At 42.2% G+C, this 20,215-nt stretch overlaps 1 protein-coding gene across 1 annotated transcript; it reads right to left on the reverse strand.

Annotated features, from left to right (window-relative positions):
* Nucleotides 1-11,421: 11,421 nt before the first annotated feature.
* On the reverse strand, nt 11,422-19,684 carry LOC111951646 (cytochrome P450 26A1-like). Its single transcript, XM_023969861.1, has 7 exons — nt 19,382-19,684; nt 18,954-19,178; nt 18,537-18,818; nt 18,269-18,418; nt 18,044-18,178; nt 12,561-12,713; nt 11,422-12,061 (listed from the first exon to the last, which is right to left on the reverse strand). Exons 1-7 carry the CDS (start codon nt 19,661-19,663, stop codon nt 11,720-11,722), a joined length of 1,569 nt encoding a protein of 522 aa, XP_023825629.1. The 5' UTR covers nt 19,664-19,684; the 3' UTR covers nt 11,422-11,719.
* Between the last annotated feature and the right edge of the window lie 531 nt (nt 19,685-20,215).

A 20,215-nucleotide genomic window follows, 5' to 3' on the forward strand; every position in this document is an offset into this window, starting at 1 on the left:
GTTTGTTGAAAATGTCTTGAATATACTGTACATAGAATGATTATAAATGATGTGAGGTCAGCTTAATATCAAGCTCACAACCACAAAGGGTGGATTCACTTCAATTTTAAGAGTGTTCATCCTAATGCAAGCCCAAGTGCTTGTTCTACTTACATAAAGTAACTCTTGTGGTCTSCTACCATCATTATTTTATGATTGAGCTTGAGGTTACTGCCCAACACTGATTTGAGGTCATGGAATTGCTGCACCTCACACTGAACAGCATATTGTGTGACAAATAGATTTGTCACACAATTGCTCTTGCTGCAGCATATTTTGTGGATGGGTGAAAGAACGCAAAGCAGAGAGGTAGATAGCACACACGACGTGGCTGGGTGAGGTTACTTCCATTCCCTGTCTAATTAGAAGCCAATTTAAAGGCATGTCAGATGATTCAGCTGAATGGTTGTATAAACTAAATAACAAACAGGAAAGTCTGAAGCCGCAAGGTGATTTCATTATTCAAACTGGCACTGGAGACTGGGTAAACACACAYAATATTGTTCACACACTTGCCCACATACACACTCAAATAAAAAGTTAAGGAACTGGTCAGATAACTAACCCAACCCCCAATTTGTCACTTAACACTCAGAAATAAGCATTTTCCAACAGCACAAAAACTGTATCTTGATATATATAGTTACAGTGAATTCGGAAAGTATTCAGACCCCTTGACTTTTTCKACATTTTGTTACATTACAGCCTTATTCTAAAATGGATTAAAACGTTTTTTCCTCTCATCAATCAACACACAGTACCCCATAACAACAAAGCAAAAACAGGTTTTTAGAAAGTTTTGCAAATGTATTAAAAATAGAAAACTGGAATATCACATTTACATAAGTATTCAGACCAATTACTCAGTACTTTGTTGAAGCACCTTTGGCAGCGATTACAGCCTRGAGTCTTCTTGGGTATGACGCTACAAGCTTGGAACACCTGTATTTGTGGAGTTTCTCCCATTCTTCTTTGCAGATCCTCTCAAGTTATGTCAGGTTGGATGGGGAGCGTCGCTACACAGCTATTTTCAGGTCTCTTCAGAGATGTTAGATCGGGGTCAAGTTCGGGCTCTGGCTGGGCCTTCTCAAGGACATTCAGAGACTTGTCCCGAAGCCCTTCCTGCGTTGTCTTGGCTGTATGCTTAGGGTTGTTGTCCTGTTGGAAGGTGAACCTTGGCCCCAGTCTGAGGTCCTGAGCGCTCTGGTGCAGGTTTTCATCAAGGATCTCTGTGTGCTTTGCTCCGTTCATCTTTGCCTCGATCCTGACTAGTCTCCCAGTCCCTGCCGCTGAAAAACATCCCCACAGCATGATGCTGCCACCACCATCCTTCACCTTATGGATGTCGCCAYGTTTCCTCTGGATGTGAAGCTTGGCATTCAGGCCAAAGAGTTCAATCTTGGTTTCATCAGACCAGAGAATATTGTTTCTCATGGTCTGAGAGTCTTTTAGGTGCCTTTTGGCAAACTCCAAGTGGGCTGTCATGTGTCTTTTACTGAGGAGTGGGTTCCGTCTGGCCACTCTATCATAAAGGCCTGATTGGTGGAGTGCTGCAGAGATGGTTTTCATTCTGYAATGTTCTCCCATCTCCACAGAGGAACTCTGAAGTTCTGTCAGAGTGAGCATCGGGTTTTGGTCACCTCCCTGACCAAGACCCTTCAATTTCGAGTCTCATAGCAAAGGGTCTYAATACTTACGTAAATAAGGTATTTCTGTTTCTTATTTTTTTATACATTTGCAAACATTTCTTAAAACCTGTTTTTGCTTTGTCATTATGGAGTATTAGAATAAGGCTGTAACGTAACAGTCAAGGGGTCTGAATACTGCCTCCAGTCATCTCCATTAAGTTGATGAGGCATAAGGAGGGTAATGGGAGTGTGGTTATGGGTTTGAGTGGGTGTGGGAGCACTGAGCTTGTGGCCAGGTGAGTAATGTCGACACTGACCCACTGCTGAACTTTCCAGGAACAACGCTGTCAGATCTCTAGAGAGAGTGTGTGTGGGGGTGGGTGTGCAGGGATTGGAGTGTGTGCGTGTTCCTGAGAGCATGCAGGAGAGTGTGTATTTGTGCTTGTGGTAGCCTATTGTGTGGGTTGCTAACAGTAAATGTGCTTTCACTAGTCCATATTTATGTGTTTATTTAAGCAATAAGGCACGCAGGGGTGTGGTATATTGGCCATATACCACAAACCCCCAAGGTGGCTTATAGCTATTATAAACTGGTTATCAACGTAATTAGAGCAGTTAAAATAAATGTTTTATCATACCTGTCGTATACGGTCTGATATACCACGGCTGTCAGCCAATCAGCATTCAGGGCTCGAACCACCCAGTTTATAATTAAGATTTTATCCGTGTAAAATTTTTGATTCATGTTAATATTATTTTACCCACAAAATTATCCAAGTAAAATGCTAATAGTAGAACACAGATTTTTTTTGTGTGCTTTATGGTCAACTCAAGAACAATCTAACAGCCAGTATAAGCCAGTATAGTATTTTCTGCTGGTTCCTTGCTATCTTTTCTCAGACAATAAGTTAAAGGGCAAATCAATTATTCTGAAGTACTTCAGAGAGGAGTCAAATCATTACCAATAGATTCCCCTTCTTTTGTCTAACATGGGTATAACAACTCTAACTGTGAATTGTTGTGATTGTCAGTGAGCTCGTGTCAGAAGTGGACTTTTTGAAGGATTTGTGGTGACTAAACAAACAGTTACTCTCCACAGTGAGAGGATGGGCCATAAACCCAGCAGTCTAACAGGGAACAATGCAGGGTCACTGCTCTCCACAGCCATCGCTCCTGCCAACCGTTTTCAACCTACAACCACCTAGGGGTACAGACGACAAGTGGGGTTGAGCACTACCAGAGGGGACAAGTTTAATCCTCCTGTTGTGTTCGTTTCATGTTAATTGGTTCTGTGTTCCCGGTCCAAAATGACCGGCCCATTATAGCTGATTGTAAATCCATAATAATACATATATTATCACCTAATGTTGTGTTAGATCTTTTTATCAACTCAAGTTCTTGTGAACAWTACAAGTTTTGAACTTCTATTTGCTATTTATGGCCTGTAGGCCTCATTGACCTGATCTCATACAACTCGTTTTTGAGTAAAAAAAAGCCTAATGTATGGATTATTTTGACTAAAACAAATACTCAGATGTAACACATTGTGCTATATATCACAGACTACTTTGAGTCAAAGTTTATCAAGGACTCTCTCCTCCTCATCAGTGTCATGATCAAAGATATGATCAAGAGCCTCACATACAGTATATAATTTGGTCATTGTGCTGCCACAGAATGAATTGTGAGGAAGGCCTCAAAAAAGCTTTATATACCAGAGCTGRGAGAAAAGTTKTATATATTATTGAAACAATGTTGCGATTGTTTGTGAGAATGCCAACAGATGTGGTTCCCGTGGGGGGAAGATTATATTGGGGTAAGGTTCCCATGGGGGATGCCATGGAAGCCAAGAAGAGAGTGAGGTGTGTGTGTGTGTGCTCAAACACACATACATGTGGGGGTCTGGGATAGGAAGTGTGTCCATCTGATGAATGGGAATGTGCCTGACCTCAATTTTATACACTAATTGTAGTCTCACCCATTCATTTCTAATGACCGGTCATTTTTGACCGGGAACACCYCAGGTGTACAAGAGTTAAATAAAACACCCAAAATGTTATGAAAATCATCAAAATGTATTTTGTGTGTTCAGATGCCCTGTGTGGACAAAGTCATGGAACCTTATGACAATCAGAATAAATGAACWAAATTTTTCAGAGAGAAAACTTGTATATCGGTCCAATTCGACCAGAACACAGCAATAAGTTTAAGTTACATTTTTAATTTGTCAAAGAGTTCTGCATACAGATACACACCTGCTACACTCTAGACATGTGAATATGTGATTGTATATTGTACGTGCGCGTCCGGGTGTATTATTTTCTTAGAATGAACATAAATCTCTATCCCCAAATCCCTGAATATTTTCTCTGCAACTGTAACCGTTCTAACCCTACTCCTTGCTGCTGCAGCACAGTGGGTGTGAGCAGTGAACGGGCGTGTAGCATAGGGCTGGGCCAGGCTGAAGCACTTCAAATATTGAGCCATAACTCAGCTGCTGCCACTCCACTGTGCTCCCCTCCACTGGGCTCTGTGTGAACTCCTGCACGCTGGATGACCTGATGTTATCTGCTGCTTTCACACTCGCTGCGGCTTCTGGTTGTAATTACACTGTGTATAAAGCCTCCTGCCGGTGAGTCTCTCAGAGACTGAGGCCTTTCCACTCTTTGAGAGAGAGCTGGAAGAACGGAGGGAAGGAGATGTGCAGGTGGGGGTTAGAGAGGGAGGAAGGGGTTGGGGAACTTTCTACAGATGGAGATAGCAAGGATGAGAGTAGGCCAAGGTGATGAGAGTAGGCCAGGGTGATGAGAGTAGGCCAAGGTGATGAGAGTAGGTCAAGGTGATGAGAGCAGGCCAAGGTGATGAGAGTTGGCCAAGTCTGACCTATGAGGAAATGGGACACATGCATCTTTCATATTCTTAAATACCATATTTCTCTGTTTCAGTTTTGTTATGTGTGGGGAACATATTGCCTCTCGCATAGACTCCAAGAAACTTTTTGGATTTGACTCTGTTTTAGTGATCAATCAACTTACCCCGTTTCAGCTCACACCACCCTGCTTGCAAACYTACTGTGCCATCATGAAATTTCTGATAAAATGTTTAATTAAAGGTATAATTATCTATCTGATTCAGTACAGATAAGAAACTCCAGTATGACACTGACTGTTGATTCATGCCAACATGAGATCTGTACTGACAAGGCCAAAGCCAAGTGCCTTACTTGCTGTAACATGACCTGTTTAACCGAGTGCATTCTCCTGATTTTTGGCAAGAGCCTCAAAAGGGTCTGGAACGTGGTACTACTCCGTCTGATAGTTGAAGATGGAAGGTAGCACAATATTCAAATTAAATAAAATCAACGTTTATTGGTRGCGTACACAGTTGAGCCGATGTTATAGCCTAGTTAAATAAAGGTTAAACTTTTTATTTTATTTTTATAAATAGRGGGTGCAGTGAAATGCTTATGTTACTAGCACCCAACAATACAGTCAAATGTTAAACAAGTACAAAAATTATACTTAAKAAAAACATATTGAAATGTTAGAACGAATCTAAAATAAACCAAATAGTAAAATATTCACTATTCACTGAGCTGCTGATTTCTCTTTATCTCACAGATGTAGAGGAGGCTAGACATGTTGTCTGAGGGTGACAAAAAGATGGATGACTTGCTGCTCAGCCTTGGAAAAAGTTAAATCAGATGATGAATGTGTGGCCAGAATCTGGAGGAGATGGCTGTTCCCTCTAATGAATTGTGATGATGCGTATTAACCTGGAATTAGGTGCAATGAGACGAACTTGAGAAGCTGGAAAACACAGTGCAGTGGATTTACCCAAACCTGTGGATTGAATGCTTTTAGAGTCTCCAGCCTTTTGGAACATCAATGTCTGAGTAAAAAAAGAAACTGAAAGTAGTGACCTATAAATCCTATAAATATTTAAGGTACCTTATAGCTATCATATGAACCCACAACAAACCCTACAACACGTATGTGTACATGGCTGCTCATGTTTGTCCCCTGTGCATTAAAGTGTGTAGTATGTGCATCAGAGATTGTCTGTCTGTATTTATGTGAATGAAGTGTCGCTGCAGTGTCCCAGGCGTATCCCCATGCCCGCTGTGTGACCTGGTCACCCTCCCTCCTTATGCAGAGCTGCCACAGTTCAATCCCCACCATYGGAGCTGTCTGAGGGAAGCAGACTGTTTAAAATACCCCTCTTGATGTTATATCAGGCTGCCTGCGACTGCCATGAAAAGTAAATGTACCTTTTCACAGAGTGGAATTTGTGGAAGCACTCTTCCTACACACAGATTCACATACCACAACAGCTAAAAATAACTGTGTCCGTCGTATTGTGTCCTGATGGATGGGGAAGGTTTCTTAAAGAGCCTACCTGCCAGTCAAGCGCACCGCCTTTTCTTAAAAGCTCTGAGGAGAGATCTCCCCAGAAAGCAACGCAGCTTTCAAGGCACTTGTTCCTTATAGAGGGATATTTATCCTAACAGCAAACATGCAGGGGCACTTTCAGGTCAATGCTAAAGGCTTTCAAAGGCAAGCAGTCCGGGCTTTCCTTCCAAATACATTAAACAACTTCTTGACTAAGACTTCTGGTAAAAAGCAGATCAAAGCCTGAACAAGTGAGAATAGTCAACTTCATTTATGTGACTCCTCCTCTCTCTCTAAAGCTTATTGGAAAGGCAATAAACCATGAGCCCTCGTAAAAACCATAATAATTTTAAGCAAATGAAAAGGCCTATTATATGACTGAGTCAGCAATGAACAACATGGTATGTGAGGAACAGTAGGCTACACTGATCAAGTTAAACACTCTGTATTCTTTGTCGGTAAAAACATGAGGAAATTATCTGTAACAGCAGCTAAGGTTTTGTTTTCATTCCAGAACCAGTTATGCCTGCTGCTGSTTTGCACTGCTAGGCTGCGTTTTGGATCAGGAGGTGACACAAAACGTATCTTTAAACAAATACACGCAGGTCATAACCCTCTGTATTTATTCCCTGGTCCGTCCCAGACAGACACACACCTCACAGACGTACATATGAACACAAAACCTAGGAAAGGATGCCCCTCACCACAGTGACGTCCTAGACCCTCTTCTTTTGGGCACTGGGCAGGGCAGCCCAAAGCACACACAACTGAAAGGACTGATCAAACAGCCATGCTTGTATAAAATAATTGTCAGAGACTCCAGTCACCCAAGTTATAGATTGTTTTCTCTGCTACCGCACGGCAAGCGGTACCGGAGTGCCAAGTCTAGGACCAAAAGGCTCCTCAACAGCTTCAACCCCCAAGCCATAAGATTGCTGAACAATTAATAAAATTCGCCACCGGACAATTTACATTGACCCCCTGCACCCTCCCTTTTGTACACTGCTGCTACTCACTGTTTATTATCTATGCGTAGTCACTTCACCCCTACATGTACAAATTACCTCAACTAACCTGTAACCCCGCACACTGACTCGGTACCGGTGCCCCCTGTATAGTCTCGTTATTCTTATTACGTTACTTTTTATTATTACTTTTTATTTTAGTCTACTTGGTAAATATTTTCTTAACTCTTCTTGAACTGCACTYTTGGTTAAGGTCTTGTAAGTAAGCATTTCACGGTAAAGTCTACACTTGTTGTATTCGGCGTATGTGACAAATAAAGTTTGATTTGATTTGAGTTTCATTCACAGCGACTGTATTTGTGCGCCTAAAAGGGGGCGTGGGGGTCGTCAGGGGGTCATAAAGTGAATCCAGGAGGGGGGAAGTACAGATCAGGAAGGAGGAAGGAAGGGGGGCAGGAGTTGTGACACCTCTCACCTGTCATTGCCCTTGAAGGTGGTGTGCAGCACTTTCCGGGTTGTTTTATGCTGCTCTGAGCTGCTCTGTCTCTCTTTTATTTGACGTATGGGTGGAACTTCCTGCTGTGCCRTGACAGAGTTCATGGTTAAGATGAACTTTGGAACTTCTGCTGGCATGTGGCACACAGTAGTACAGTGTATATCAACCCCACACAGGATTTTATAGCATAAACAACTCTGTCCCGAGACTCAAYGGCTCTTGCAGTTCATCCTCCCCCTCTGCTTCTGCTCTGTCAAAGAGGGTTCACAGCTCTTATTTTGTCCGCCATGTGCAAAACTTTAGGAAACTAAAACAGTAACCCTCAGATACTTGATTTAGCTTGGATTGTTTTAACTTTTCTACGAACTCTGCCTGACCTTGAGGCACAGGTTGCCACGAAACAAGTTTTTGCAGTTATTTGGCGATGAAACGCATGCTTCCTATCTCATTTTACCATGCTTCAGGGCTGGGAGTTCACTCTAACTGTATGCAACAAACCCAAACGTTTACAAGGTGAGCCTTCAATGGGTAAACTGCTAACATGAAACATTTGAAAACTGTAGCTTAATAAGTTTAGCAATTTCACAAGTAAACAACATATACTCCTTCCAAATACGCACAAGAGCGTAAGACTACTTATGCTAACAAACACACACACACACACACAAACACACACACACACACACCCCTAAAGATGTAGGATCTTAACTTGATCACCCTGTTACAGGAGCATTTTCTTTCAAAGCAGGACATGTTTAACTTGTAATGTGTTTGAGGTTCAAAAATGCTTCTGAAATTACTATTTTCCCCTAACAAAAAATGTATCAASCCCTACACAAATGTCCATTAATTATCCTCTGCATAATAATTCACATTTCCTGTTGCTGCAGGATTATTTTCTTGCTGTAGAAAACTGGCTCAAATGAAGATCCTACATCTGTATACAAACCCCTATATGAACCCCCTACACACCTGTCTGATACACCATCACACACAAATTCAAATGTGTGTCGTATCATCTCTTAATCTCTTCTCTCACCACTATCATGCCAGATGCGCTTTATTGTGATGGAAATGGAGGAGGGTGAACTCCAAAGGGAACAGCCAGAGGGCTTTGTCAGTCATGAACTCTGGAGGAGGTTTCAGCTTGTCCTCAGAGAAGCTGACTGCTGGAATGTCACAATAACAGATGTTGTCTGACATAGCCAATAATTAGCGCTCACCTTGGCAGATCCCAGTTTAATTTGCGCCTTATTCCTCCTGTGTGAACAGTTTGTGTCCTTTTCTGGATAAGGTCACAGCAGTAGGTTGCTGTTTCTCTCTCTCTCTTACTGTCTCTCATTGTTTCTCTCTCTCTCTCTTACTGTCTCTGTTTCTCTCTCTGTTTCTCTCTCTCTCTGTTTCTCTCTTTCTCTTACTGTCTCTCTCCATTTCTCTCTCTTACTTTCTCTTTTCTCTCTTCAATTCAATCTCTGTTTCTGTCTCTCTCTTACTTTCTCTCTCTGTTTCTCTTTCTCTTACTGTCCCTCTGTTTCTCTCTCTCTGTTTCTCTCTCTCTCTTACTGTCTCTCTTTCTCTCTCTCTCTTACTGTCTCTCTCTGTTTCTCTCTCTCTTACTGTCTCTCTGTTTCTCTCCCTTTTACTGAGTCACATGATTAGAGCATCGTTTGTGGCTTGGATCATGTACTGTGTTTGTGTGTATGCGTGTGCGTGCGTGTGCGTGCGCCTGTGTGTGAGTGAGTAAGACAATGGTTTTGCCGTTAAATAGATATTAGACTAGGTCATATCCGCTTTTGTCTTCACCAGGTTATGACTGATGGACACTGATGGACACTGTGATAATAAACAGTGCTGGTTTCTGCAGTGGGCTGTGTGGGGCAGTGGGGTTGCTACAGAGACCACAGAAAAGGGGATGTCAAATCTGTTTTTCATTGAGACATAATGTACTATTGGTACATGGATATCACCTCATCATTTGAGAAGGGTAGTTTTTATGGATATGAAATCTAAATGGTTATTTCCTTTTGTTCTTAAGATGTTTGTCTTCTGAAGGTATTTCCTGGCAGCTTCTTGTAAAGTTCAGTAAACTTTGTTACAGTAATGTTTCTTTTTCCTTGTTGGTACATTTTTWTTTTTTWTGCCTTTGACTGGAATGCTGTAAAAGAAAGTCTCAAACCCAAAGTCTATCGCCTAGCCCTGACTTCACCGAAAGAGTCAACATGGTTTCTGGATTTAGTTTTCTTTCTGTGAAGTCTAATGTGTCTGGGCTGGTACATGTTTCTCTAAAGACCGCTCCTTTACCTCTGTATTGTAATGAACTGTTCTCTCAATGACCTGGAAAAGCTATTTAAAGAAATCATTATTGATGTATATCTTTTGTACCATACTAGAATACAAGTGACATGATTCCAGAGGGAGGTTAGGGGGTCAGTTATAATTTACATTTCATTTGGCATTAAAGGTGGCATTACCTAAATTTGGGCTTGATGTTTTAGGAGCCCAATCGTACACTCCATCTGCCTTGGTTACCTCTCATTTCACAAATTGTTGTCCCTTATCGCTTTTAATGTGACTTTGAACCAAAGCACACACAAGTGGAGAGCAAGAGTTCTAAGAGTGCATGAACATACTTGTTCAAATGTGAAATGCACTTTGATTATGAAATATCCCTATTAAACTTCTTGCCTCAATTTTTTTTCGTTTTCTTTACTCATTAGCGAACTATTTGAACAGGCAGATGAAAAGCCACCCCCAACCACAACACTGTAATTTCAGGGTCCTTTTTATTATCACTGAACTCTTCTTGACCCCAAGGTGCCCTCTGAAAAGCCTCTCCTCTCGATTATAAATAATACCAATGGGTTGCTAATAGGTAACCTGATTGAGAGTTAGGGGGATTGATATGGTTCAACTAGAGGGCAAGAGTGCACCAGACATGCAAATGACATTAGAAGTTCTTTCATCCACCCTGCTGCGAAGTGAAAAGTCCCATTTCCACTCACATGAAGTGTTGCCACACTTGCCCTATATAAAGCCTGGTTTTGTGTGTGTGTGTGTGTGTGTGTGTGTGTGTGTAAATAAATGAAGTCTGTGCAATGTCACTTAAAGAACATTTTGAGAGCACAAAGATACTTTAAATAAACATTGAGGGGATAAAGTTTTACTATTATTTTAAGCTTCGGCTTCCCATGAAGTCACATGCCACCCCTCTCCCCACTCATCTTGGGGGTCTAACATCCTGTCCCCCATATGCTGCCTTTGGGTCCAAATTCATCACTGTTGACATTGTCTAATGTAATTTGGGGTCTTATGATGCCTTAAGTGTAATAGTTATTGTAGTATGGAGTGAATGTCATTCAGAGTAGGCTATGTAAACTGACGTGTGCCATTCTACGTTGGTTCAAAGTAATTGAAAAGACGTGGAAACAATGTTGATTCAACCAGTGTGTGCCCAGTGGGTAGGTCCATAGAGTGTGATACAATAACAGGAAGTSGTACCAATAACTGTACATCTATATTTCTTCAAGAAATTGAACCCCCKAAAAAATATTTGGGGATAGAGGGACATCTGACATGAAAACATTTCCCACTGGACAAAAACTGGTTCAATCAATGTTGTTTCGACTTCATTTCAACAACTATATATGATGACATTGAATCAACGTGAAAAACTGATTGGATTTGCAAAAAGTCATCAACGTAAGGGAATTCCGTTTTTTTCCACCCAACTTTTAATATAAATTCAATGGCATGGTGAAATTTGTTGATGATTTCACATTGAATTCACATCAACCAAATGTGCCCAGTGGGTGGGCTCTATCAATGCCAAGTCAGAATATTGGGAAAATGGAAATGGTTTTGATTTTGAAAGATTTGAAGTGAGAATCAACTGTACAAAATAATAGTTTTCCATTTTTTTATTGAAAACATTCCATATGCAACAGAGTTAAGCTGCGTGAAAATGATAAAGTACAGCTTTAAAACAATTGTATTTCAAAATATCCATAAAATTATTTGCCTCAGAACTATTGGTGTGCAACATGAAGTGCTTTTAAAAATGTTGCTTTTACAATGCTACAGGGGTTGACATAAATATCTGTCGTACAAAAGATATGTAATATAAAAAATACATAATATGTCTATCTTAAATATTAAGTGTATTTACATAAATGCCAATACATAAATGCCAATATTTCACTATCAGTAGGTCTGGATACATTTGGTGAATTTTGTGGGCAGATTGTCCACTGGATAAACGGTTGGGCCTGTTTTCATTGTCGGTGGTCCATTCAACAAAGTCCAGTCGCATCTGGTGACCACCTCGACCAGGAACACCTTAAGTAAAACTTTAGCAAACTCTTTACCCACACATGTCCTCGCACCACCCCCYAAGGGGATGTAACCAAACCGGGAGGAGTCATCTGGTGACTTGTCCATAAACCTCTCTGGCTGAAACTCCTCCTTATTAATAAGTGTGTCCAGCACATCGTGAGTGTCGCAGATGCTGTAGATGACTTTCCATCCCTTGGGAATCTGGTAGCCCTGAGGAGACACAATATAGGTTGTTAGGTTGGGGCGGGGATGGCAATGACTTCAAATCATTTTATTCCAATCGTTATACAGTTTCTGAAGGCATTGATGTATATCACAGGAGGTTGGTGGCACCTTAATTGGGGAGAACGCGCTTGTGGTAATGACTGGGGKAGAATGAGTGGAATTGTATCAAATACATCAAACACATGGTTTCCAGGTGTTTGATGCCATTCCATTTGCTCCGTTCTGGCCATTATTATGAGTCATTCTCCACTCAGCAGCCTCCTGTTATGTATACAAGGAGCTCTATATTAATACATATAGTAGAGCTTCTGCCATATTGTGTGTGAGATATTTGTCGAAAAACTCATATGCTATAACAGGACATGGTTTCCATTTTGTGTCTCTCAAAAGACAATCAATTATGCCTCCTTTAAACTTTTWGCCTAAAATCTTGTGTAAATGTTATTTCAGGACCTTTTAAGGACCTACACGGAAGTTTACTTACATTAAGCACAAAAGTCTTCAGTACTACACGGAAGCCACCAGGGACAGGAGGGTTGATCCGGAGCGTTTCCTTAATGACACAGCCGATGTACTTCAACTGCTCCAACAACTCAGTACTCAGCGGGTTGTCCTCTGATTGGGCTCCCAACAAATGCTGTAAATATATTACTATTTAATTACACAGAGATAGGGGGACATGCTTCTTGCATGGAAAGTACTCTTATTAAAACCACTGTCTGGGTGAGGTGTACAGCAAATTCAATCAATTAAATATAGCCCTAGATTTGGAAGAACATGATTTATAAATACCTTAATGAGATTTGTGTCTGATCTTAATCTCATCATCACCAAAAAACGATGGGCCTCTATTGATTATACTTTTCTTGTCATAGAAAACATTGTAAACGAATGATTTATGGTTTCAAATCATGTTTAAAAAATAWTATGCCATGTCATTGGCACTACAAAAATCATGTGCTTTTAATGCTAGCCTATTGTGCATAGTGTTGCTTTAATGCATAATACAAGTCACTGCCAAAATAAATGAAAAAACAACACAACGTGTCTTATGTTGGGCCAGKACGAGCCAGAACAGCTTCAATGCACCATGGCATAGATTCTACAATTGTCTGGAACTCTTTTGGAGGGATGTGACACCATTCTTACATGAGAAATTCCTTTATTTGGTGTTACGTTGATGGTGGTGGAAAACGCCGTCTCGGGCACACTCCAGAATCTCCCGTAAGTGTTCAATTGGGTTGAGATCTGGTGACTGAGAAGACCATGGCATATGGTTTACATCGTTTTTATGATCATCAAACCATTCAGTAACCACTTGTGCACTGTGGATGGGGGCAGTATCATTCTATGGGGGCATAGCCATGGTAGCCAAAATAATGGCCTGCCCAGCATTTTTATACATGACCCTAAGCATGATGGGATGTTAATTGTTTAATTAATTCAGGAGCCACACCTGTGTAGAAGCAACTGCTTTCAATATATTGTGTCCCTCATTTACTCAATTGTTTCCTTTATTTTGGCAGTTAACTGTAGCCTTGGTTTCATGCATGTTAAGATTACAAGCSTCCTCCCTAAGTTTGTTTTATTCACTGCTTTAGCACACTCTGCCAACCCGGATGTCCTAGCCGTGTCTGAATCCTGGCTTAGGAAGACCACCAAAAACCCTGAAATMTCCATCCCTAACTACAACATCTWCCGACAAGGTAGAACTGCCAAAGGGGGCGGTGTTGCAATCTACTGCAGAGATAGCCTGCAGAATTCTGTCTAACTATCCAGGTCTATACCCAAACAATTCGAGCTTCTACTTTTAAAAATCCACCTTTCCAGAAACAAGTCTCTCACCATTGCCGCTTGCTATAGACCACCCTCTGCCCCCAGCTGTGCCCTGGACACTATATGTGAATTGATTGCCCCCCATCTATCGTCAGAGCTCGTGCTGCTAGGTGACCTAAACTGGGACATGCTTAACACCCCGGTCATCGTACAATCTAAGCTTGATGCCCTCAATCTCACACAAATTATCAATGAACCCACCAGGTACAACCCCAAATCCGTAAACACGGGCACCCTCATAGATATCATCTTAACCAACTTGCCCTCCAAATAGACCTCTGCTGTTTTCAACCAAGATCTCAGCGATCACTGCCTCATTGCCTGCATCCGAAATGAGTCTGCGGTCAAACGACCACCCCTCATCACTGTCAAACGCTCCCTAAAACACTTCAGCGAGCAGGCCTTTCTAATCGACCTGGCCCGGGTATSCTGGAAGGATATTGACKTCATCCCATCAGTAGAGGATGCCTGGTTATTCTTTAAAAGTGCCTTCCTCACCATCTTAAATAAGCATGCCCCATTAAAAAAAWYTTGAACCAGGAACAGATATATCCCTTGGTTCTCTCCAGACCTGACTGCCCTTGACCAGCACAAAAAAATCCTGTGGCATTCTGCATTAGCATCGAATAGCCCCTGTGATATGCAACTTTTCAGGGAAGTTAGGAACCAATATACACAGGCAGTTAGGAAAGCTAAGGCTAGCTTTTTTCAAGCAGAAATTRTCCTCCTGTAGCACAAACTCAAAAAAGTTCTGGGACACTGTAAAGTCCATGGAGAATAAGAGCACCTCCTCCCAGCTGCCCATTGCACTGAGGCTAGGAAACACTGTCACCACCGATAATTCCACTATAATTGAGAATTTCAATAAGCATTTTTCTACGGCTGGCCATGCTTTCCACCTGGCTAACCCTAACCCGATCAACAGCCCTGCACCCCCCACAGCAAATCGCCCAAGCCTCCCCCATTTCTCCTTCACCCAAATCCAGATAGCTGATGTTCTGAAAGAGCTGAAAAATCTGGACCCCTACAAATCAGCTGGGCTAGACGATCTGGACCCTTTCTTTCTAAAATGATCTGCCGAAATTGTTGCAACCCCTACTACTAGCCTGTTCAACCTCTTTTTCGTATCGTCTGAGATTTCCAAAGATTGGAAAGCTGCCACGGTCATCCCCCTCTTCAAAAGGGGAGACACTCTAGACCCAAACTGCTATAAACCTATATCTATCCTACCCTGCCTTTCTAAGGTCTTCGAAAGCCAAGTTAACAAACAGATTACTGACCATTTCGAATGCCACCGTACCTTCTCTGCTATGCAATCGGGTTTCAGAGCTGGTCATGGGTGCACCTCAGCCACACTCAAGGTCCTAAACGACATCATAACCGCCATCTATAAGAGACATTACTGTGCAGCCATATTCATCGACCTGGCCAAGGCTTTCGACTCTGTCAATCACCACATCCTCATCGGCAGACTCAACAGCCTTGGTTTCTCAAATGACTGCCTCGCCTGGTTCACCAACTATTTCTCAGATAGAGTTCAGTGTGTCAAATCGGAGGGCCTGTTGTCCGGACCTCTTGCAGTCTCTATGGGGGTGCCACAGGGTTAAATTCTCGGGGCGACTCTCTTCTCTGTATACATCAATGATGTCGCTCTTGCTGCGGGTGATTCTCTGATCCACCTCTATGCAGACGACACCATTCTGTATACCTCTGGCCCTTCTTTGGACACTGTGTTAACTAACCTCCAGACGAGCTTCAATGCCATACAACTCTCCTTCCGTGGCCTCCAACTGCTCTTAAATGCAAGTAAAACTAAATGCATGCTATTCAACCGATCGCTGCCCGCACCTGCCCGCCCGTCCAGCATCACTACTCTGGACGGTTCTGACGTAGAATATGTAGACAACTACAAATACCTAGGTGTCTGGTTAGACTAAACTCTCCTTCCAGACTCACATCAAGCATCTCCAATCCAAAATGAAATCTAGAATTGGCTTCCTATTTTGCAACAAAGCATCCTTCACTCATGCTGCCAAACATATCCTCGTAAAACTGAACATCCTACCGATCCTCGACTTTGGCGATGTTATTTACAAAATAACCTCCAACACTCTACTCAACAAATTGGATGCAGTCTATCACAGTGCCYTCCGTTTTGTCACCAAAGCCCCATATACGACCCACCACTGCGACCTGTACGCTCTCGTTGGCTGGCCCTCGCTTCATACTCGCCGCCAAACCCACTGGTTCCAGGTCATTTACAAGTCTCTGCWAGGTAAAGCCCCGCCTTATCTCAGCTCACTGGTCACCATAGCAGCACCCACCCGTAGCACGCGCTCCAGCAGGTATATCTCACTGGTCACCCCCAAAGTCAATTCTTCCATTGGCCGCCTTTCCTTCCAGTTCTCTGCTGCCAATGACTGGAACGAACTGCAAAAATCATTGAAGCTGGAGACTCATATATCCCTCACTAGCTTTAAGCACCAGCTGTTAGAGCAGCTCACAGATCACTGCACCTGRACATAGCCCATCCAACTACCTCATCCCCATACTGTATTTATGCACATTCATCTTCTGCACAAATACCATTCCAGTGTTTAATTGCTATATTGTAATTACTTAGSCACCATGGCCTATTTATTGCCTTACCACCCMTATCCTACCTCATTTGCACACACTGTATATAGACTTTTTCTACTGTATTTTTGACTGTATGTTTGTTTATTCCATGTGTGTTGTTGTGTGTCGAACTGCTTTGCTTTATCTTGGCCAGGTCGCAGTTGTAAATGAGAACTTGTTCTCAACTAGCCTACCTGGTTAAATAAAGGTGAAATAAATAAAAGATACATAGCGATACCACAGATTATCCAGCCAGCATCCATTATATTGACCAGGGCCCGGTTTCCCGAGAGCGATGGAATTTAGGTTTAGGAGTGTTTTAAAGATGCATCTTTCCTACAACATGTGTTTCCCAAAAAATCATGCAGAAAGAACGGTCCCAACGTGCGTCGTTGGAGCATGTGTCTATACTGATAGGATCGAAAGATAGATAGGGAGCGCTGCTCTCAGATAAGCTTTCTCCATTCAAATCTTTCCTTAACATTATAATTATTTCACAATACTGATGACGGATCAACCCCTAGAGAGATATTACCACCTATGGCTGCAAATATTAAGACGGCTTATTTGGATGATTACCTAATAAAAATGCACAAAATCCCCAATGTCGCAAATCATTGCGCACATGTTAAACTACAGTAGCCTAGAAGTTGCAAAATAGAACTKAATTGATTGAACATTAAATGTTCTTTCAATATGTTTGAAATAGGCCTATAGCCTACTATTTATATTTTGATGCAGTCATCTCGGTTTTATTTTAGGCATTTTGTTATAGCCTACGTCGCTTGTTTGTATCAATTGCAAAGACACTGGCAACTTCGTATTTTTTTGTCAACTTTGTTCTTAAATTATCAGAAGACACAGACAGATAACCCATGTGATACTACGTTTAGAGATCTTCTGTGTATAAAGTGATACGGGAGGGCAAAAAAGCATCTAATGACGCACCTAGCTGAGTGTTCTGAGGCAGGCGTTAGATTCCGAGCGTTTTCAAGTGCAACGTCCATAAATATGATTTTGGGAAACAGCTCTGAGATTTAACGATGTTCCTACAAATGCATCTAACGATAAACTTATCCTTAAGATCCTTTTGGAAAACCGGGCCCAGCTACTCAAGTGGGGGCTCTAACAATGAAAAAAGTCTTAAAAAATGGACGGTAGTCTAGCCAATGAGAGGGCAGATATGAGCGTGAACAGGCACAACTCCAATATGAAGTGTTTTTCTCAAAGTTGCTGGGATGTCACGTGTCCTACTTAGGCTATATTAGTACACTTATAACAACCTAATATAACAACCCAAGCATTACGAAACTTCTAGTCGATCAAATGAACCACACATAGCAAATAAGCTATTACATTTTTTGTTAACCAAATTCGACACTCATTGACCTCCATACAAAAATTCCTTACTTAGTGAGCGAAAAATATACGAAAAAACGCCACCTGCTGGAGAAGACAGATTTTGGGCCCAGTTATACCTCGCGCTTCGCCTCTTCCTCTGGCGATACCAACCTTCTCCTGAAGCTCATGGCGCATTTTACGCACGACATTCGCATGCAGCCCGAGAAACATCACCAGAGAGGTCGCAGTGCTCGCTGTCGTCTCGTGGCCACCGAATAGTAATTCTGTGGCAGATTCTTTTATCTCCTGTTGGAAATACATAKATAATGGTTCATACATGGAGTAAATGGCAGTGTGTAGAATCAAATGACCATGAAAATGAAAGGCATCTGTTACCTCCATGCTTACTCGCTCCTCCTTCCTCTCACCGTACTCAATCAAAAATTGCAGCGCATCCTTATAATTGTTGTTGTTATRGATATTGGACAGCTTCTTTTTGATGTTTTGCTCTATTTTTGAGTGGATGATGTTGCGCGCTCTCAGACCCTATAAACGGAATGGTGAAAAATATCGGTCAATAATGTTGTGCGCACACTGTAGCCCCATGTGACGCATTCCAGGGCTGCTTCAATCAATCAATCCTACCATTTCACAGGCAACTTACCCGGTACAAGCCGCTGAAAGGAACATCGATTGGTAGGGAGAAAAGGTTCTTTATCATTTCTTCGAACACTTCCACTAATTCCAGCTCGTCGGTCTTTGTTTGCTCGGGCTCGAAGCCAAGCAGGATCCTCATTGCGATGCGGAACATGAGGCGCTTCATCTCTGGGTACATTAGCACGCAAGAGTCGCTCTGCAGCCAGTTATCCACGGCGCATCTKACCTCCTCCCGGATCACAGGAATATACTGTTCCATGGCTTCCCGGGAAAAGGCTTTTATGATCGCCTGCAGGCAAACAGGAGAGAGCGCTTTAAGTGTATGCTATAAGGAAAAGGCGTGATAAATTACAATGTGTTTTTCATTATAAGTATAAACCATGAGATGCCTACACAGATTTGTAGGCTACTCAACATTGCCTACCTTTTTCTTGCTCTTGTGGAGCGCGCCGTGCGCATTGGAGAGGGCGTGCGACCCGAGGATGAGTCGCACTGATGCTGGCCACTGAGCCGCGACCAATTTGTGTTCTGACATCAGAATCTGTTTCACATGTTCTGAACCCATTATCCTCACGGTTGGACTCCCAAAGAGATGCGTCTTATAAATATATCCATATTTCTGACGTTTCATTTTTAGAAATGTTCTTCTCTGGAAAATAAATCGTGTATGAATGCACACTATCAATTGCATACTTAAATTGCTTGAATTAGTCTACTTAACAATCTTTCAGTTTATTCAATAGAGGACATTTCAGCCRGATGCATAACCCCAACTAATCGACAGCAGCTTGCTGCACACTGCAAATATAGGCAGGATCAGAGTTTGCAATTGATGTTTCCATCATCAGTTACCTGTAAGACCATCTGAAGCGTCTCTCCAATGAAGGGCAGTCCCATGGTACCCGGAGGAAGAGGACTCTGACAGGTTGGATCACTTCCACTAATGACGTACATTTCCCACAGTTTCATCGCCGCAACGATCAAAATGAGTGGGAGCACGAGAGTGCAAAAACATGTTATGAATAAAGCGCCGAACCCCATCTCTAGGAGAATCTTGTGAAACAAGTGCAAGATGGACGGCGGGGAGTGGAAGTAGCCAAGTGTTGCACTTGACTGTTGTGTCTCACCCTCCATTCTGCGCTTTTATACGCCCGTTTCCCCCAACCATGCCTCATCTTACCTTGGGCCAGACAAATTAGTTCACTCAGAGTTCATCTTTAATTGTGTTGCTTTTGCTCGCGCCCCGTGCTCCGCCCACAGTGGACTGGTACGAATGTTTAACCATTTCTTGGTGCGCGGCCCCACAATAGAATACAATCATTTTACTTTAGAAAATACCTCATCGGTTACCCAATATATCGTGTTCTTCGTTTACAGCGTGAATCCCCTAGTCTGAGACTGATCGGGCTTGATTGTGTTAATAGAACATTTGGCCTATTATACTTCCGAGAGAGACTCGTGTCCATGAAGAGGACATCCAGGCTTGACACATGTGTCAATAGGCTAGGACAAGCGCTGCCTCTGTGTTCACTTTGTATTCATATCAATGTATTGTCCTATATTTTTCTGGCGGCAACGGATTCATGCTTTGTATTTAGTTTACTCTACGGGGTTTACTGTTAATGAATAGATTACTTTGGAATGGAGATGCCATCTAACACTCTCCAAATCACCGTCCTCTGTGCA

This window comes from Salvelinus sp. IW2-2015, linkage group LG25, assembly GCF_002910315.2.
Source record: "Salvelinus sp. IW2-2015 linkage group LG25, ASM291031v2, whole genome shotgun sequence".
Lineage (NCBI taxonomy): Eukaryota > Metazoa > Chordata > Actinopteri > Salmoniformes > Salmonidae > Salvelinus > Salvelinus sp. IW2-2015.